Raw genomic sequence first — 14307 nt, 5'->3', positions numbered from 1 at the left:
ACTTAGAAACAGTCGGGGAGCTTTAATACACGGTAATAGTTTATGTACAGCGATCCTCAGATTCGAGATTCCAAACGTCCAAGAAGATATCGACTTTTTGTGTGATCCGTCGTTGAAGAAAAGAATTACATCAACTCCGCGGCCTCCTCTTCTCTTTTTCACAACATTATCGATCTGGGTGCGGTTGATCTTGTCATGTGAATGAAATAAAAGGCTAGATGAAGACAACTTTCCATTGTTGCATGTCATAATCCTAGTTTGAATCTTCCTGCGATTCCAATCCATGCATTTGAGCAGCCACGCACGCATTCGAAGAAATTTGAGTGGCTGCCATTCCCCAATGCTAATTTTAGCGAGTGCAATGGATTCTGTAGTACTCCTTCCTGATGCAATGGAGCCTAGGATGTTTTGGGGATTTTTTTATTTTATCCCAAACTGATTTGTTTCCATATTCGCTTGGATCATAGATAGGTGCGACGAGGATCACTACCTGTAGCAGATAATGGTTCATTGAGTCGGGCAATGAATGATGGGTGACTGAAAAAGAGGAGGGCACAGAGCAAGTGGGGACTTCCTTCCTTTTCCTTGTCAACTCGCACAACGGTCACTCGTCAATATGGCTCACGCTAACGTTTGGAACTCTCGTCCCCGTCAATTCGGCAAAGGCTCCCGTCAATGGTAAGATTCAATGCAGGTTGGGCACTGCGTGTGCCTTGACGGTCTCCACGATGCAGTCCATGGGTGGCTTGGTCAGGGCACATGAAGACTCGAAACTTGTCTCGGAACAAATGGACTGAATGTTATGCATACTTAACAGCCGTGTCTGCGCCCACCGTGCCGCATTGATCCGCAAGTACAACTTGAACATTTGCCGTCAGTGCTTCCGTGAATACGCCAACGATATCGGTTTCCACAAGGTAACATTCCCCCAAGTCTACACGCAGTCTCCCCCCGCTATTTGCTAACCGATTTCTTCTCTTCTCCCGCAGTACCGTTAAGTCGATTCTTTCCTTGGATCGCGTCTTTTTTCGTAATAAAGGCTCGTAAAATCCAACCCTTGCTGATAAGGCATACGAGTGAAACAGTATCCCTTGTTGAAAAGAGACCCCCGTCGCCATGCAGACCTTCATAAACTGAGAATCCTTGTAAAATTGTCTTGTCGCCTTTTTTTCGTTTCCATCAGAAAATGGACAGTTACGGGAACATCTATCCTCTTAGCAACCCTTTCGTTGTTACCACTGCTGCTTTCACCGTTGTAAGTTATCGAGCGCGAGGATAGTTTCCATTCTGTAGAACGTTTGTTTGTTTATTTGTTTGTTTGCTGATCGCATGCTCTAGGCGGGCTGGATTATCGCCTTTGTAGGCGGTTGTGTTGCCCAACTGCATGGTGTCAGTTGGTGGATCATTATCTTTGAGCTTTGTTTTATTGTGGGCACGATTGTAGCACTTGGACTAGGCGGATTTGGTCCGCATCGCGGCATGGTATGAGAAAGCACGTGTTTCTTGTCAATGCAGTTTACTTAATCATTCTCTAGCTGCTTACTCTTTTGGCGATCAGTATCGTCTATCTGACTTACGCGATTCCTATCGTCTATCACAATCCCGACAGTGGCGCTCGCGCAACCACCGGCGGTTTCATTATCATGATCATCATGCAGGTAAGAAGTCATTACATTTAGTGTTATTAGGGCGATATATCTCACACCGATTTTCAATTTCTAGTTCTTCTGGGTATTCTTGCTTGGCATGTCCGAAGAATCCAAGTTGTATCGCTGGATCTATGGCCACACCTCGTTCTCCTCTATGCGTCCTCCTATGATCCAGCACAACTTCACCAATGTCCACCCAGCTGGTGGTCAGAAGGAAAGCACCTTGCCTGCTGTAGGTGGCACCCCTGCGGCTGGTGGAGCTACTGGCGCTTCTAACCGTGCCGCCGGAGCTCCTCCTGGTACTCCTCGCAAAGATACTTCGAACAATTTCGAAACTGCTACTGCCTTGCATTCTTGTAAGTTCTATATCTTTACTTGGGTTAGCAGGATAAACCCATGCTAAAATTGTAATATCTGCTTTCCAGACCAGGCCAACCCTGAAGACCCCAATGAACTTTCCTTTAGCAAGGATGAAGTTCTAGAGATCTTGGACAGAAAGGGCAACTGGTGGCAAGCACGTAAACAGGATGGCAGTGTTGGCATTGTCCCCAGCAACTATGTGAGTACTATATATTTGCCGAAAACCTTCTTGCTTGGATATTAACATGGACATTCCCTCGTAGTTTTCCTAAACGATGCGAGCCCACTGAGACGACATGAGACATCTTCCATGTCTCTTGTACTTTTTACATTGTTCATTGTACTCTATATTTTTGCCCTCTAATAAAAACAAATCAGTTAGATTTTATTTTCATTTTGGGCGCAGTGATGACTGTAAATGCAAGTATAAGCGCCATGATTACAGATGCTATTCCGTAGCAACGAGCAGGACCTGCGATCCAATACAGACCGCACGCAGAAACAGGGCCTAGTGCTCTTCCCAGCTGTCCTGAGCTTCTAAACTCGCCTAGTGCTCTGCCTTTAGCTAAGGATGGATGAACGTTTGCGTTGCTATCATCCTGGCATTGCAAGCTTGCCATTCCTGTCAGACAGTTCACGACTGTGCCGGTAGTAAGAGCAAGGCAGCTCACTCCAAAAAACAACCAGCGACTGGGATGCGCGCTTGATACCATGAAACTCAGTGATGCCAAACCAAGAACGCACGCAAACATGCCTTGGATGACCAGCATCCGTTCGCCTGCTTTTTGTACACGTCGTCGTACGTATCCACCTTGGATTAGAGCTGACAATATACCCATGTAGCCAAGCAGACGTCCCTGCTGCAAGTTGCTGTAATCCAAAACATCAAACGTCAAAAAGACGAGTGTAAACTCCATGCCCGAGAACAAAAACAGGTGCAAACAGTGGATGAGCTTGAGCTTTCGCAAGTTGGAGATACGTTGCATAATTGCCGGATCGCTTGTCTTGGATGTCGAATTCCCGTCTTTTTGCTGCTTGGAGGTTTCACTCTTTTTAGTTTCCGGTAGTCTATGGAATATATACAGTGTCTCAATTGATAAGAGTCCCAAGGCCACCAGGGCAGGCATGGAGTATGGATAAATGTTGAGTGTTTGCGCTGCTGAAGGATACAGCTCGCTGAGATCGATCGAGGCAAACCATGCGCCAATGGCAGGTCCTAGAGTGAAGGCAACGGCAAAAGAGATGCCCACGAGAGCCTTGTATAAGAAATCCCGTTAGCAAAGACAACGGTTTCTACTCGAACTGGAAAATGCAGCAGTGGCACTTACAAGATTGCGAGATCGTTGCTCAGGTGTGGTTATATCAGAGATAATCGCAACGCTAAGTTGGACATTGCCTTCACTGATGCCAGCGACGATGCGAGCAATGAGAAATAATGCAAAGGAACGGGCAAAAAGCCAGATAGCAGTAGATATTAGGTTGCCGACCTATCAAAGGATCTTTGTCAAGCGACTATTATCTTGCCACAGCTTGTTGTCAAAATACCATTGTCCACAGCAGAACTTTGCGACGACCATGCTTGTCACTCGCCCGTCCAATCATCGGTGATACGAAGAATTGGAGCATGGAGAATAGTGAGCCTATCAATCCACCTAGCAAGACCGTGTCCCATTTTTGCTGGTGCTTTTCGCTTGACACGCCTATCCATTGTTTGTATTTTTCGAGGATATCTAGAGCATAACCAAGTAAAGTATGCTTTCAAAAGGAAAAGTGAAAGGGTATGTGTCAATACTGGCGTTTTAATTGTATCAATATCAGGACATGTGTCAACAGTTACCTTGTTATCAGCTTCTTCTTGACGATAGTAATTTAGAAGACGAGGGAATAAAGGCAGAATGATCGTGAATGCAAGCAAGTCAATGAGGAGCGCTGTGATGACCGTGTATACGACTCGACGTTCATTCTGAATCGTAGACATTGATGCCGAAAAGAAAGCTGCCTTGGAATGACAGAAGGTTCCTCCACTCGGACATTTTTGGAAGCGCGCGCATTTCTTCTATCCAGCTGCCATTGGATTAATGCAGCTTTGGCATGTCACACGAAGGCTGCTGTTGGACCCTGATTGTGTTCCATTGTATTCCACCGCATTATATCAATTGTCTTTTACAAACTTTACATTTCCGTTGGTTTGCAAACGAACGCGAAGAAGCGACTTTATAGAGTTCGTTGGGATACGATCCTAGGCAGTTATATGTGAATGTCGGATGAAAACAAGCAAGCGGACGCTCAGCAAGCGGGTTACGCAAGGCATCAGAGAATTTGCTTTTAGCTATTATCCGGCATAGCGGTTTGGAAGGATAAATACGACATAGTAAACTATGTTTATATCGCAACGTAGCAAGAGGAAAAATATAGGAGAATCACAAGTAACCAATTTTTTGTTGTTTATTGATGATTTCCAGTCGGTCAGCGTCTTACAAGTTGTGTTTCGATTAGAAACATGAAGCTAGCCGCAAAGGATGGATCCATTTTAAGAAAAGCCTTGATAGTTGCACGTAGGGTCTATGTATGTCCTGCATCCTGCCATACTGCGGGAATCAATAAATCAAATACCAATGTCAATGCTACCCAAAGCGACGCAGGTTCTGACTCGGATTTCCCTCCTCCTCAGTGGACTGTTGTCACAGACGCTGTACCAGACTTCGTAGCCTTGAACCAAGTGAGCAATTATGGCTAGGCCGAGAAGGGCCTTGAAAAGCTGCATCATAGCAAAAGCAAAGCAACAATGGAGCACTGAAAACACCCTGTCCCCTCGCATAACTGGAATATATATATATATGTGGTTGTTACGTATATACAATATACTCTTCTTTAAAATAAACCATATCATCTTTTCTCCCCGCCCTCACACTCCTTCTGCTGCGTATCTACTCACAAGTATCACAAAGATGTCTCCTGAGGCGGCGGGCAGTACTCTATTCTCGAAAGTATTCCGGCCAACTCGGGCGTCGCTCGCTGCTAGATAGAGCAACTTTATGCAGTGACTCCCACATCAGATCCAGTTATTCGGTTGAAGAAGAAACTTCTGTGACCTTCTAGAAGATCTTAACTAATATTGGGTGATCCACAACTTAAATTAGGAGATGGAATGTCATTTGCATGGTATTTACTATATGAATCGTTTCCTCAAAGCAGCGAGAACTCAAATCCAAATTGGATAATTTATCATGCAAAGACGAGGATATATCGCGGTGACGAGTATATTTAGCAATTGAAGCCTTGGCGAAAACGCAATGACAAGCAGAGTACAAATGCGACAGGAAGATTATCTAGGCAATGATTGGTGCAAGACCAAGCTTGCATGTACAAGCACCCTGCAAAGGATACCCCTGAAATTACCATCAAAGTAAAAGAGCATAGAAACAAAGACAGTCGAAACAATACTGCTCCCCAGCTGCAGTAACCGCAAATCATGAAGGAGGTCTGGTCCGTTCGATTGATCAGCGGCCCAACATTGTCCAACAGGGGCTGGGGGTTTTGTTTGCGCACGATATCTGGAGACATCGCGAAATCAGGAACTTTTAGACAACCCATGAACATAAGATAAAACTAATCATGTATTCCGTGTTACATTTGTTTATGGTGGAAAACAGTCTTAGGACAGCAGATAAAAAACGATTGGAGCATTTTTAGAAAGAGTAAAAGTCTCGGAAAACCGCGAGATTGTAGTAATAATATTGGTATCAGTTCTAAAAGCATAGGGAGAGTGCGTTGACTTGTTGCATGGACTATGCAGAGAGATATTCTATTGATTTGTTACCGATGGCATCAAAGTAGTAAACAACTAGATAGGGGCATTAGGAACTGCTGTTAACGTGCAGTCTCATGGCCAGCACTTGGACGTTCAAAGTATGCCTACGTGCTTATCATCGAATGTCAAGCAGGTGTGTAACAAACAAGCTGTTTCACGTCTCTCCTATCGTTCCCGGAATAACCTTGTACCTTAATACATATGCTTGATCATCGATTTGAGGGAATTATTCCGGGCATACGGGGAAAACAATGCAAACTAGCGCTTATCATCACCATGTATCATCCAAAATATGCAGATGCAGAAATACTGTCAGCCATTTCTTACAATACCAGCTGTTCGGACGGACTTATTGTATGCTTGCCGCGCTGCTACTCATTTGGATCGATCCGTTGCTCACAGCAGCGTCAAAACTAGCTTGGTTCAGCCAGCTTGGATATACTATACCTTAATGGAACCCTTGTCTCCAACTATCACTTAAACGGCCGCAAATTTCCATCTCAAGCTTAGGCCAAGTTGAGTACAGAACTGCAGCGTGTACCTCGTAGGAATATCAGTCTCCAAGTGTCGCAAAGCATACTTGAGATTTTGAATGATGTAAATGAATACTCGAGAAAGGGGGAAAACGCATTTTCGATTTTATTTAGGCTTTTGCTTTGCCTTTGGTCTTGAGTCTTTTGATACGTTCCATTTCACGTTTTTCTTCCTCAAGATCCTCCTTCCGGCCAAGTCGTGCGCTTCGTTTCTCCTCTCTCAGGACTTCTCTTGCATCAGCCTCCATATCGTCGTCAGAGAACGCCTCGTCACGGTATCGTTTTCGGTCGTAGCGGAAAATTCTGCCAATCTCTGCAGAGTAATCGTTTTCCTCCTCTTCTTCTTCGTCGTCTACAATGAAAGATTGCATATCTTCATCATCTTCCTCTTCTTCGTATCTGGAACGTGACCTTGCCGGAGGGGCCTTGGGTCGCATAAATGGCATTCGGATAGGTCTTTCAGCGGCGGCGGCAGCTGCTCCCGGCGGACGTTTGCCTCCAAGTCTTTGTCGTCGTAGCATAGGATCAATAGGAGCCCTCAAGGGAGCAGCATGTTGTTGTGGTATTGATTTTGGTATAGTTTTGCCTCCTACACGTTCGAGTCGCATACTTTCATTTCCATTGATATTGTGTCGAGCAATACTGGAAGATGAAGGGACTGTCTTGCCACCGATTCTGCCCGGTCGTTCCGTTGCTAACTTTGTGCGTTCCGTGACAACAGGTTGTCGCTTTTTTGCGTTCAGCAGGCGAGGATCGTCCTTTTTATCCTCGTCGTCCGAAAAGATACCCTTCCTATGTCGAATCTCGCGTTGAATTTCATTGACACCTCGCAGATCCCGTTTAACAACATTCAACTTTTGTGGTGGCTCATTAGCCATACGTCTGAGCTTTTCGCGTACAGATAAACCATCTGTAGCTGATTTGGTCTTTGGTGTTTCTCGCTTATCTGGCACATTGATGCGTTTCTGGTATATGCTGGAGGTCGGCTTGGTGGCCATAGAGGACTTGGGAGTAGTGTATCTAATTGCTGGTGACGTGGTATCAGGTTTTGAGAGAATGGTATCAGACTTTGAAGGTCGTTTGCCGGAGATCTGCGGAGTCGCAGAAGCCGTTGTGGTAGAAGTGGAAACTGTTGCGTTGTCATTATCGTTTGCTTGGGCGTTGCCATTTACTTTCTTCATTGGTAGTGGATTAGCTTTACGCAGCAGATCATCGATGCTACGCTGCGCTTCTTGCTAGATTGCAGAGTTAGTTTGGATATCCACAGAGATATGATCCTCCACAGCACTTACTCGACGTTGTTCGAGTGGAGTTAAACGCGGCTGCGCTGGTTTGACATTTCTGTCCGGTTTGCCCAGAGGAGTCAAGTTAATGGGTGGAGGAATCGCCTCAGCTGGTGAGATGCTTTTTGCGCTGTTACACCGGGAGTTGGTGGTCGTACTGTTGGTTGTGGTAGCTTTGGAAGAAGTAGATTTCTTTGCAGAGATCTTTTGATCCTGAGTTGCCCTGGAACCCGTCGTAGCCCTGGAACCAGTTGTCGCCTTCGAGTGACTTGTAGCTTTTGAAACAGTTGTCAGTTTGGGAGTAGGTTTCTTGGCAAACTTCTGCTCTTGAGATGCTCGTAAGAGCGCATGCTGCCTTTGCGATTCCCTGAGTCTTTCACTAGCAGCTTCTGCCATGCGTTGCTTGCGTTCCTCTTCTTCTCGCTTTTTTCGTGCTCGTTCGAGCAATTTTGCATCCTGCTGCCTAGCTACTTTGGCAGCTTCTGCCATAAGCTTTTCAAAGTCCATTTGGCAAGCAATTGGGAAAGGAAGAACAGCGGATCGGAAAGAGAGGGATAGCCGAATCGAAAGGGGCGGTATTTCACCCTTTTCATTGCAGTTTTTAAGTCCCAGCAGCCGCATACATCAATGCTTATGCTGAAATATCTCTACGAAAAGTCGTAGCGTGAGCTATGTCGACATTTGTGCAAGGTAAAGTAAAGAAACATTTGAAGCTATTAATTATAGCACACAATTTTACACCACCTGGTTTGCTCTACTTTCGAAAGAATCCCGACCATATGTATGCCTATCCCAAGAATGCACATGCGCTAGTTTATCCCGGTATTCATGAGGATAGCAAAGTACACAATAATGTTATTGACCCAAGAAAGATACAGAGCCAAGTTCTCTGAAACATATGTGACATCAAACATAGCGTCGATGCACAACGTGGGTCCGTTGCATTGGAGATATTGCTGCTTATACTCCAATATTTATATAGACTATTTAGACAAATACATGCTGCAGAAATGCAAAGAGTGTTACAGACGATGATGAGACGGAAAGGAATGGTCTTAAACCGAAATGAAGCAAAATTTTCATTTACGGGCGGTTCAGTAAACTCTGCTGTGCCTTTTCGATAATTCTACCAAAGTTACTAGCGGTCACCATCTGCCCATCTAGAATCTCTTGGTTCGTCAGATATGTCTGCAGCCTCTCGAGCAATTCCACTTGTTCGCGAGCAGTGAGATTATTGATGACTAGAGCCAAGATAGATCCAACCGAAACATTGTAAGTCTAACCTCAAAGTGAGAATTATGTCCGGAAATATGCGCATAGCATTCTGTACTACATACCTTAATAAAGCTTTGATAGTACATGTGCGCGAAAAGTCCCATAAGGAACTGACAGTCCATGCGATCTGTGAGACCGCCGTGACCGGGGATACTCTGACCAAAGTCTTTGATTTTGAACGCTCGCTTGACTGCGCTGGCAAAGAAACCTCCAAAAGGTGCAATCAACGAGGCAAAGCATGCCATAACGATAGTGTGAAGCTGGACAGGAGCAATGTACACTTCGGTGATCTCACGGCGGAACTACGTTCATGGTAAGCTCCTCTTTGCATGCGACTCAGGTTGATCGAGATATTCATACGTACCAGATATTTAAGCCAAAAGACGACTTGAGATGGTAGTTGCCATGGGACGGGTGTGAATACTGGGTTCTTTGGGTCACATGAGACTCCTGACCACGCTGACGCACCCAAATCCTATATCGATCGTTTAGCATCGGGATTAACATACCATGAGCTTTGCCTAGATACGTACCTGCACTGGGCAAACAATGTAGTCGAAACGCATCAAAACCGTTGTCAGCTAGCGTATTTACCGTTAGATATGTCTATATCGAATCAAATGGATGCGTATTTGACTTACAGCGAAACCGAGCAGGAGAGTCCAAACGAATCCACCTACAAAACCTTCCACAGTCTTTTTCGGCGACAGTTGAATGAGAGGGGTCTTTCCAAAGAAGAATCCACAGATATATGCAAATGTATCATTGCAAACAACTAGCGCCGCTGGCATCACAAACCTATTCAGCGATCATTATCCCCTTCCCATAGTTCTCTCCCAGTGTAAGCACTTGCCAGATCAATCCTTCCAAAATATTATCCACTATAAAGTGGCTTTGAACGACGATCAGCAGCAATGCCATATGTGTGTAACAGAATTGGGCCATTTGAAAAGCATATTGTCCTTTCTTGAGATTAGCAACGAAGAACACAAAGCCTACAAAGAAGGATAAGATTTAGTTGTCATCATTACGTTACAGTCTTTGAGAGGCGATCCGTACCTAGGACATATAACATAAAGCTGATGAAGCGATGATGTGTTGCAAACGGAAGTAGAAATCGATCGACCATGACGATCTCCGTAAAGTAGTAGATAATCGATTCACCGTACAAAAAATACTCGGTAGTGATCAAGAAATACCTGAAATTTGCAGTATAAGCAAATTAGGAGCGATATTTACTATTTGTCCCTTTCCAACGCAAACAGTACCAGCTCATTGTCTTGAACCATCGAACGCTCTTTTCCTTTGCGGGCACTTGTGCTATTTGGATGACTTCACGGTATACTGCAATTGTAATCGCCATGACCGCAACGATGGACCAAATATATCCACAGGCAAGAACAAAGAGAAACGCTCCAATCATGAGAAGGGTTGTAAAAGTACGAATTGCCATGTTTCGCCATTTCTTGCCGCTCTTCTCGGCTGCTAGCAACGTAACAGCCGCGTTGTTACTGCTACGTTCTTCCTCCGATTGTTGTGGCTGTTGTGTGAGAGCGTCTGAGGATCCTTGACTCTCATCGATCGAGGATTTTCGATGCGCTGAAGTGCTAGAACGTGCTTTGGACGGGTTCCGTCGTTTAGCTGGCATGAAGAATACAATCTAGCGAAACAAAATGGAGAAGCGCGCGAAAGTTTGTTTGCATAATAAAGATTCCCTTTGCGCCCGAAACCCAGCAAGCAACTTTTGCAGAATTGCCCGGTACCTGAGCTGCTCGTTCTCTGTTGGTACAGTGATCCATTTGGATCCTCGCTTAGCCAGATAAATATAGTCAGAGTCATCATACTTCGTCAATGCAGAATTGTTTTTGTTATCAAGGATATTAATTAACTTTAGCAAGTCTATCAAAATATTAAGCGGAGGAGTTCTGGAAAGATCATTTGCATATGAATTTGCTTGGCAATATACATGTACGTAATTTCTTGACCCTTGTTCTCGAAAGAACATTCATCAAAATGTTATCCTGTTACTATTTACTATCATATGCTCGGAGAGGCCGAGTCGATCCACTCGAAAACCTCAGGCAGAATTCGGCCGAACTGAACCGGGGTTCGTCTTGTCCTTGGTTACCCTAGCAATAGAACTGAGGCTGGTGAGGCGTCACCCTTGCCCGTCAATACGCAACAGTGCTTCCGTTTAGCCATGATTTTTGCAAAATGAATGACCCTTTGACACATTCCTCCAATGCAACGTCTGAACAATCTTGTTCAAAACGATCAGTCTTGCTGGAAACAGATTATCCTTCACCGGAAACGCCATCGACAGCGGCCTGCATATACCCTTTAGCTGAATCGCAACCCATGGACCCTACAGATTTAGGCAGCTGTGACGGCGGCAAGAGCTTTGAAATTCTTTCCAGTGAGCTGTCGAATGACCCATTCGCCGGCGACGGGTGCAGAAAGCGACGGCGTACAGATAACGAAGTTGCCTTTGGGAAATACAAACGGGATATGCAGGAAAGCGACGTTGAAACCATGGTGAATATCCTGGTGGGCGTAATTAAGCGAGTTCAAAGTGGATTTCAGCAAGCAATGGTTGAACAAGGTAATTTTATATGGAGGAAATATGTAAGGGGTATCACACTATTCATGCAGTCAGCGTTAGTCGCATTACTTGATGATGCAACCAAAGCAGAGTACAACGCGCTCGCTCTAAAAGCTAATTTCATTGCGGTCTACATGCTCTACGTGCAGCATGTTCTGGATGACCTGATGCCCAACACGTTGATCGAGGAATACATGAGAGTTTTCAACGCCCAAGATACTGCGCATCTTCAACAGATATTACATCAACCGTGGATTGCATCCGTAGCAAATGATCTACGCACAAACATTGATGCAGCAGGATTTCGGTTCACGTCATTAAAATGGAATGACACCATATTCACACGATTTTACAACGAATGCTACCTGGAAATTGCAGCGGCTAAACAGCGTAAAGATCACGGTCAATTTTATACACCCCAGCCTGTCGTCGAATTTATGTGGAATGCGTGTCTTTCGCCTGAACAGCTTCTGAATGAATTGAACACGTCAAAGATGCCGCGAGTGTTTGATCCATGCATGGGTATTGGCGCTTTTCTCGGCGGGTTTTTGACTCGAGTCATCGAAGTGGCGTCAACGAACGCAGAGATCTGGCACAATGTCGACCGTTTACGGACGCTAATTACAAGCGATATACCCAGGAACATTTGGGGTGTCGAGATAGATCCATTTGCATACGATCTCGGCAAGCTCAATACCATGGCACACTTATTTCCTTTATATAAACGGTTGCTGGATCTAGGAGTCAAACTCGAGCCAGGCAGCATCGAGCGATTTCGTTTTTTCTGCAATGATACCTTGAGATTAGCACTTCCACCAGAGCGACCATGCGACGAATGGGAGGAACAACATTTGCTCATGTTACGAGATGCAAAGATATTGAAATTCGACTACATTGTTACAAATCCACCTTACATGATTCGAAAAACCGGCTTTATATCTGTGCCCGACCCGTTGATTTACGACGAGCAGGTTCTCGGTGGTCGAGGCAGTCAGGCTTACCTGTACTTTATGTGGGTATGCCTTCAACGTTGCGACCCTGTGAATGGCAGGATCTGTCTGATAACTCCAAGCCAATGGATCCATCTCGAATTTGCAAAGCATTTCAGGTAAGTTTGCTTCTATCACATTGTATATAATATGTAACAATCAAAGTATTCATTCCATTCAGGGCGTGGATGTGGAAACATTGTCATCTTACAGACATCTACCAGTTTGAGCCTTACAAGATATGGCCCAAAGTACAAACAGACTCCCTCGTTTTCAAGCTGAGGATGAGAACAAACACAAGCAATGGGGTTATCAAATTCTTGCGCCATGTATCGCGAAAAGCTGATCTTGAAGAGATATTGAAAGCGTATGAAACGTTTGACGTTGCAAATCCTAATCCTTCTGTCGAATTCAAAGTAACATCGATAAATCCTGTGGAGCGCATCTTCAAGTCAGCAAATGCATCGTTTGCTTTTCTTTCGCCGTCTTCCAACCTATCGGGTCAGCTACAGCAATTGACGCATCATCTGCCGCGACTGTGCGGCGACGACGATACTTCACCGTTAAAGTTCCATCGCGGCCCCAATACTCATCCTGTATATGCCCTCGTCGTTCGCACCCTCTGGGCTCTTAAAACGTTTGGAAGCGACTGCTGCGAGCGCTGGTTGCGACCAGTCTTATATTGGAACGGAAAGGCTACATCTAACGGGAACATCGCAGATAAGGAAAGCCTGTTTTGGCGAAGTCGAGATCCTTTCCGACTCACGCGAAAGGAAAATTCGCCTGCAGAAGCGTACATTCCGTTCTGTCCAGCCGACGAACAGGACCCAGAACGAAGTTTCTATTCCATGATACTCGTCGACAGGCACGGGGCTGAAGCACTGGAGCAAGATCACGCGTCAGAGCGACGCTACGCAGCATTGTACCAATATTTGCAAGAGGCGCGCAAAGAACTGCAAGCATCCAAAACTGACAGGAATCTGGCATGGTGCAACTACAATCAGTGTGGAATGAATTTCCCTGTCAAAATTATACATCCTATCAACTGCGGATACTTTACGCGCTCTCAGCCGCGGCAGCGTTTCTTCATTGATCGACAGCAATACTGTGTAACAAACCAGTGCATGTACTTTGTAATCCACCCACACTGCCCATGGCAATCAGCAGAATACTTTTGCGGCATACTTAATTCGAGCACCATGCAATTTTTTATCCGCGAACATTGCTACTATGACCAACAGGGTAGAACGCGCTTTTTTGCCAAGCATCTAGCCAACATCCCCTTTGCACCTCCGACGGCCGAGGATGTGAAAGCAATGGCATGTCTGGTGACGTACATGACGACCATACGCGAGCGTCTTTTCCTGATAGCAAGATACGCTGGCGCAAAGGCATCGATTCTACAATGTTTACGCGGGTGCACGTGGGAACTGTCGACATCAGAGAAAGCTGAGCTGGACAGTAATAGCAATCGCATTGTCAGCTCGCATACCGCCATCGAGCCCCCATTGTATCACCCTCTACTCATACCAAAGACGATAGCTCTTTCCGAAGAAACGACACGACTCCTCAAAGTTGCATCCTTACTCCAACATTGCATTGACCATCTTACATTTGCCATATATCGCATACCTCACGAATTGCAACAGTCGCTTGAGCAGGAACTCAGCTTGACTCTCACAAATACGTGGCGCAATTTTCTGCAGAGTAAAAATCTAGACAATGTATATGTAGATCGTACATCTTGGGTGCATTGTTTGATGAATGTAATAAGTAGCATTGTAACATCAGAGTAGAAAAGAACT

The 14307-nt window shown here is 45.1% G+C and overlaps 6 protein-coding genes across 6 annotated transcripts; 3 read left to right on the top strand and 3 right to left on the bottom strand.

Moving 5' to 3' along the window:
• Nucleotides 1-616: 616 nt before the first annotated feature.
• VTP01DRAFT_9955 (40S ribosomal protein uS14) lies at nt 617-965 on the top strand (the record flags this gene model as incomplete). Its single annotated transcript, XM_069389236.1, has 2 exons — nt 617-678; nt 818-965. 2 exons carry the CDS (start codon nt 617-619, stop codon nt 963-965), a joined length of 210 nt encoding a protein of 69 aa, XP_069240373.1.
• A 221-nt stretch (nt 966-1186) lies between these two features.
• Nucleotides 1187-2281, top strand: VTP01DRAFT_9954 (uncharacterized protein; the record flags this gene model as incomplete). The annotated part of the gene is made up of 6 exons (XM_069389235.1): nt 1187-1255; nt 1339-1482; nt 1536-1658; nt 1723-2005; nt 2075-2208; nt 2273-2281. The coding sequence occupies 6 exons, from the start codon at nt 1187-1189 to the stop codon at nt 2279-2281; spliced, it is 762 nt and encodes a 253-aa protein (XP_069240372.1).
• Nucleotides 2282-2383: 102 nt separating this feature from the next.
• VTP01DRAFT_9953 (uncharacterized protein) lies at nt 2384-3987 on the bottom strand (the record flags this gene model as incomplete). The annotated part of the gene is made up of 4 exons (XM_069389234.1): nt 2384-3265; nt 3338-3496; nt 3555-3764; nt 3847-3987. 4 exons carry the CDS (start codon nt 3985-3987, stop codon nt 2384-2386), a joined length of 1392 nt encoding a protein of 463 aa, XP_069240371.1.
• Nucleotides 3988-6463: 2476 nt separating this feature from the next.
• On the bottom strand, nt 6464-8143 carry VTP01DRAFT_9952 (uncharacterized protein; the record flags this gene model as incomplete). Its single annotated transcript, XM_069389233.1, has 2 exons — nt 6464-7588; nt 7646-8143. 2 exons carry the CDS (start codon nt 8141-8143, stop codon nt 6464-6466), a joined length of 1623 nt encoding a protein of 540 aa, XP_069240370.1.
• A 576-nt stretch (nt 8144-8719) lies between these two features.
• Nucleotides 8720-10559, bottom strand: VTP01DRAFT_9951 (uncharacterized protein; the record flags this gene model as incomplete). Its single annotated transcript, XM_069389232.1, has 8 exons — nt 8720-8914; nt 8974-9213; nt 9276-9386; nt 9445-9492; nt 9553-9709; nt 9765-9906; nt 9971-10110; nt 10180-10559. The coding sequence occupies 8 exons, from the start codon at nt 10557-10559 to the stop codon at nt 8720-8722; spliced, it is 1413 nt and encodes a 470-aa protein (XP_069240369.1).
• Nucleotides 10560-11125: 566 nt separating this feature from the next.
• VTP01DRAFT_9950 (uncharacterized protein) lies at nt 11126-14298 on the top strand (the record flags this gene model as incomplete). Its single annotated transcript, XM_069389231.1, has 3 exons — nt 11126-11513; nt 11574-12621; nt 12684-14298. 3 exons carry the CDS (start codon nt 11126-11128, stop codon nt 14296-14298), a joined length of 3051 nt encoding a protein of 1016 aa, XP_069240368.1.
• Between the last annotated feature and the right edge of the window lie 9 nt (nt 14299-14307).

Source organism: Rhizomucor pusillus (genome assembly GCF_041956525.1).
Source record: "Rhizomucor pusillus strain CBS 183.67 unplaced genomic scaffold VTP01scaffold_7, whole genome shotgun sequence".
In the NCBI taxonomy this organism is placed as follows: domain Eukaryota; kingdom Fungi; phylum Mucoromycota; class Mucoromycetes; order Mucorales; family Lichtheimiaceae; genus Rhizomucor; species Rhizomucor pusillus.
This window is presented reverse-complemented; position numbering and strand designations above follow the sequence as displayed.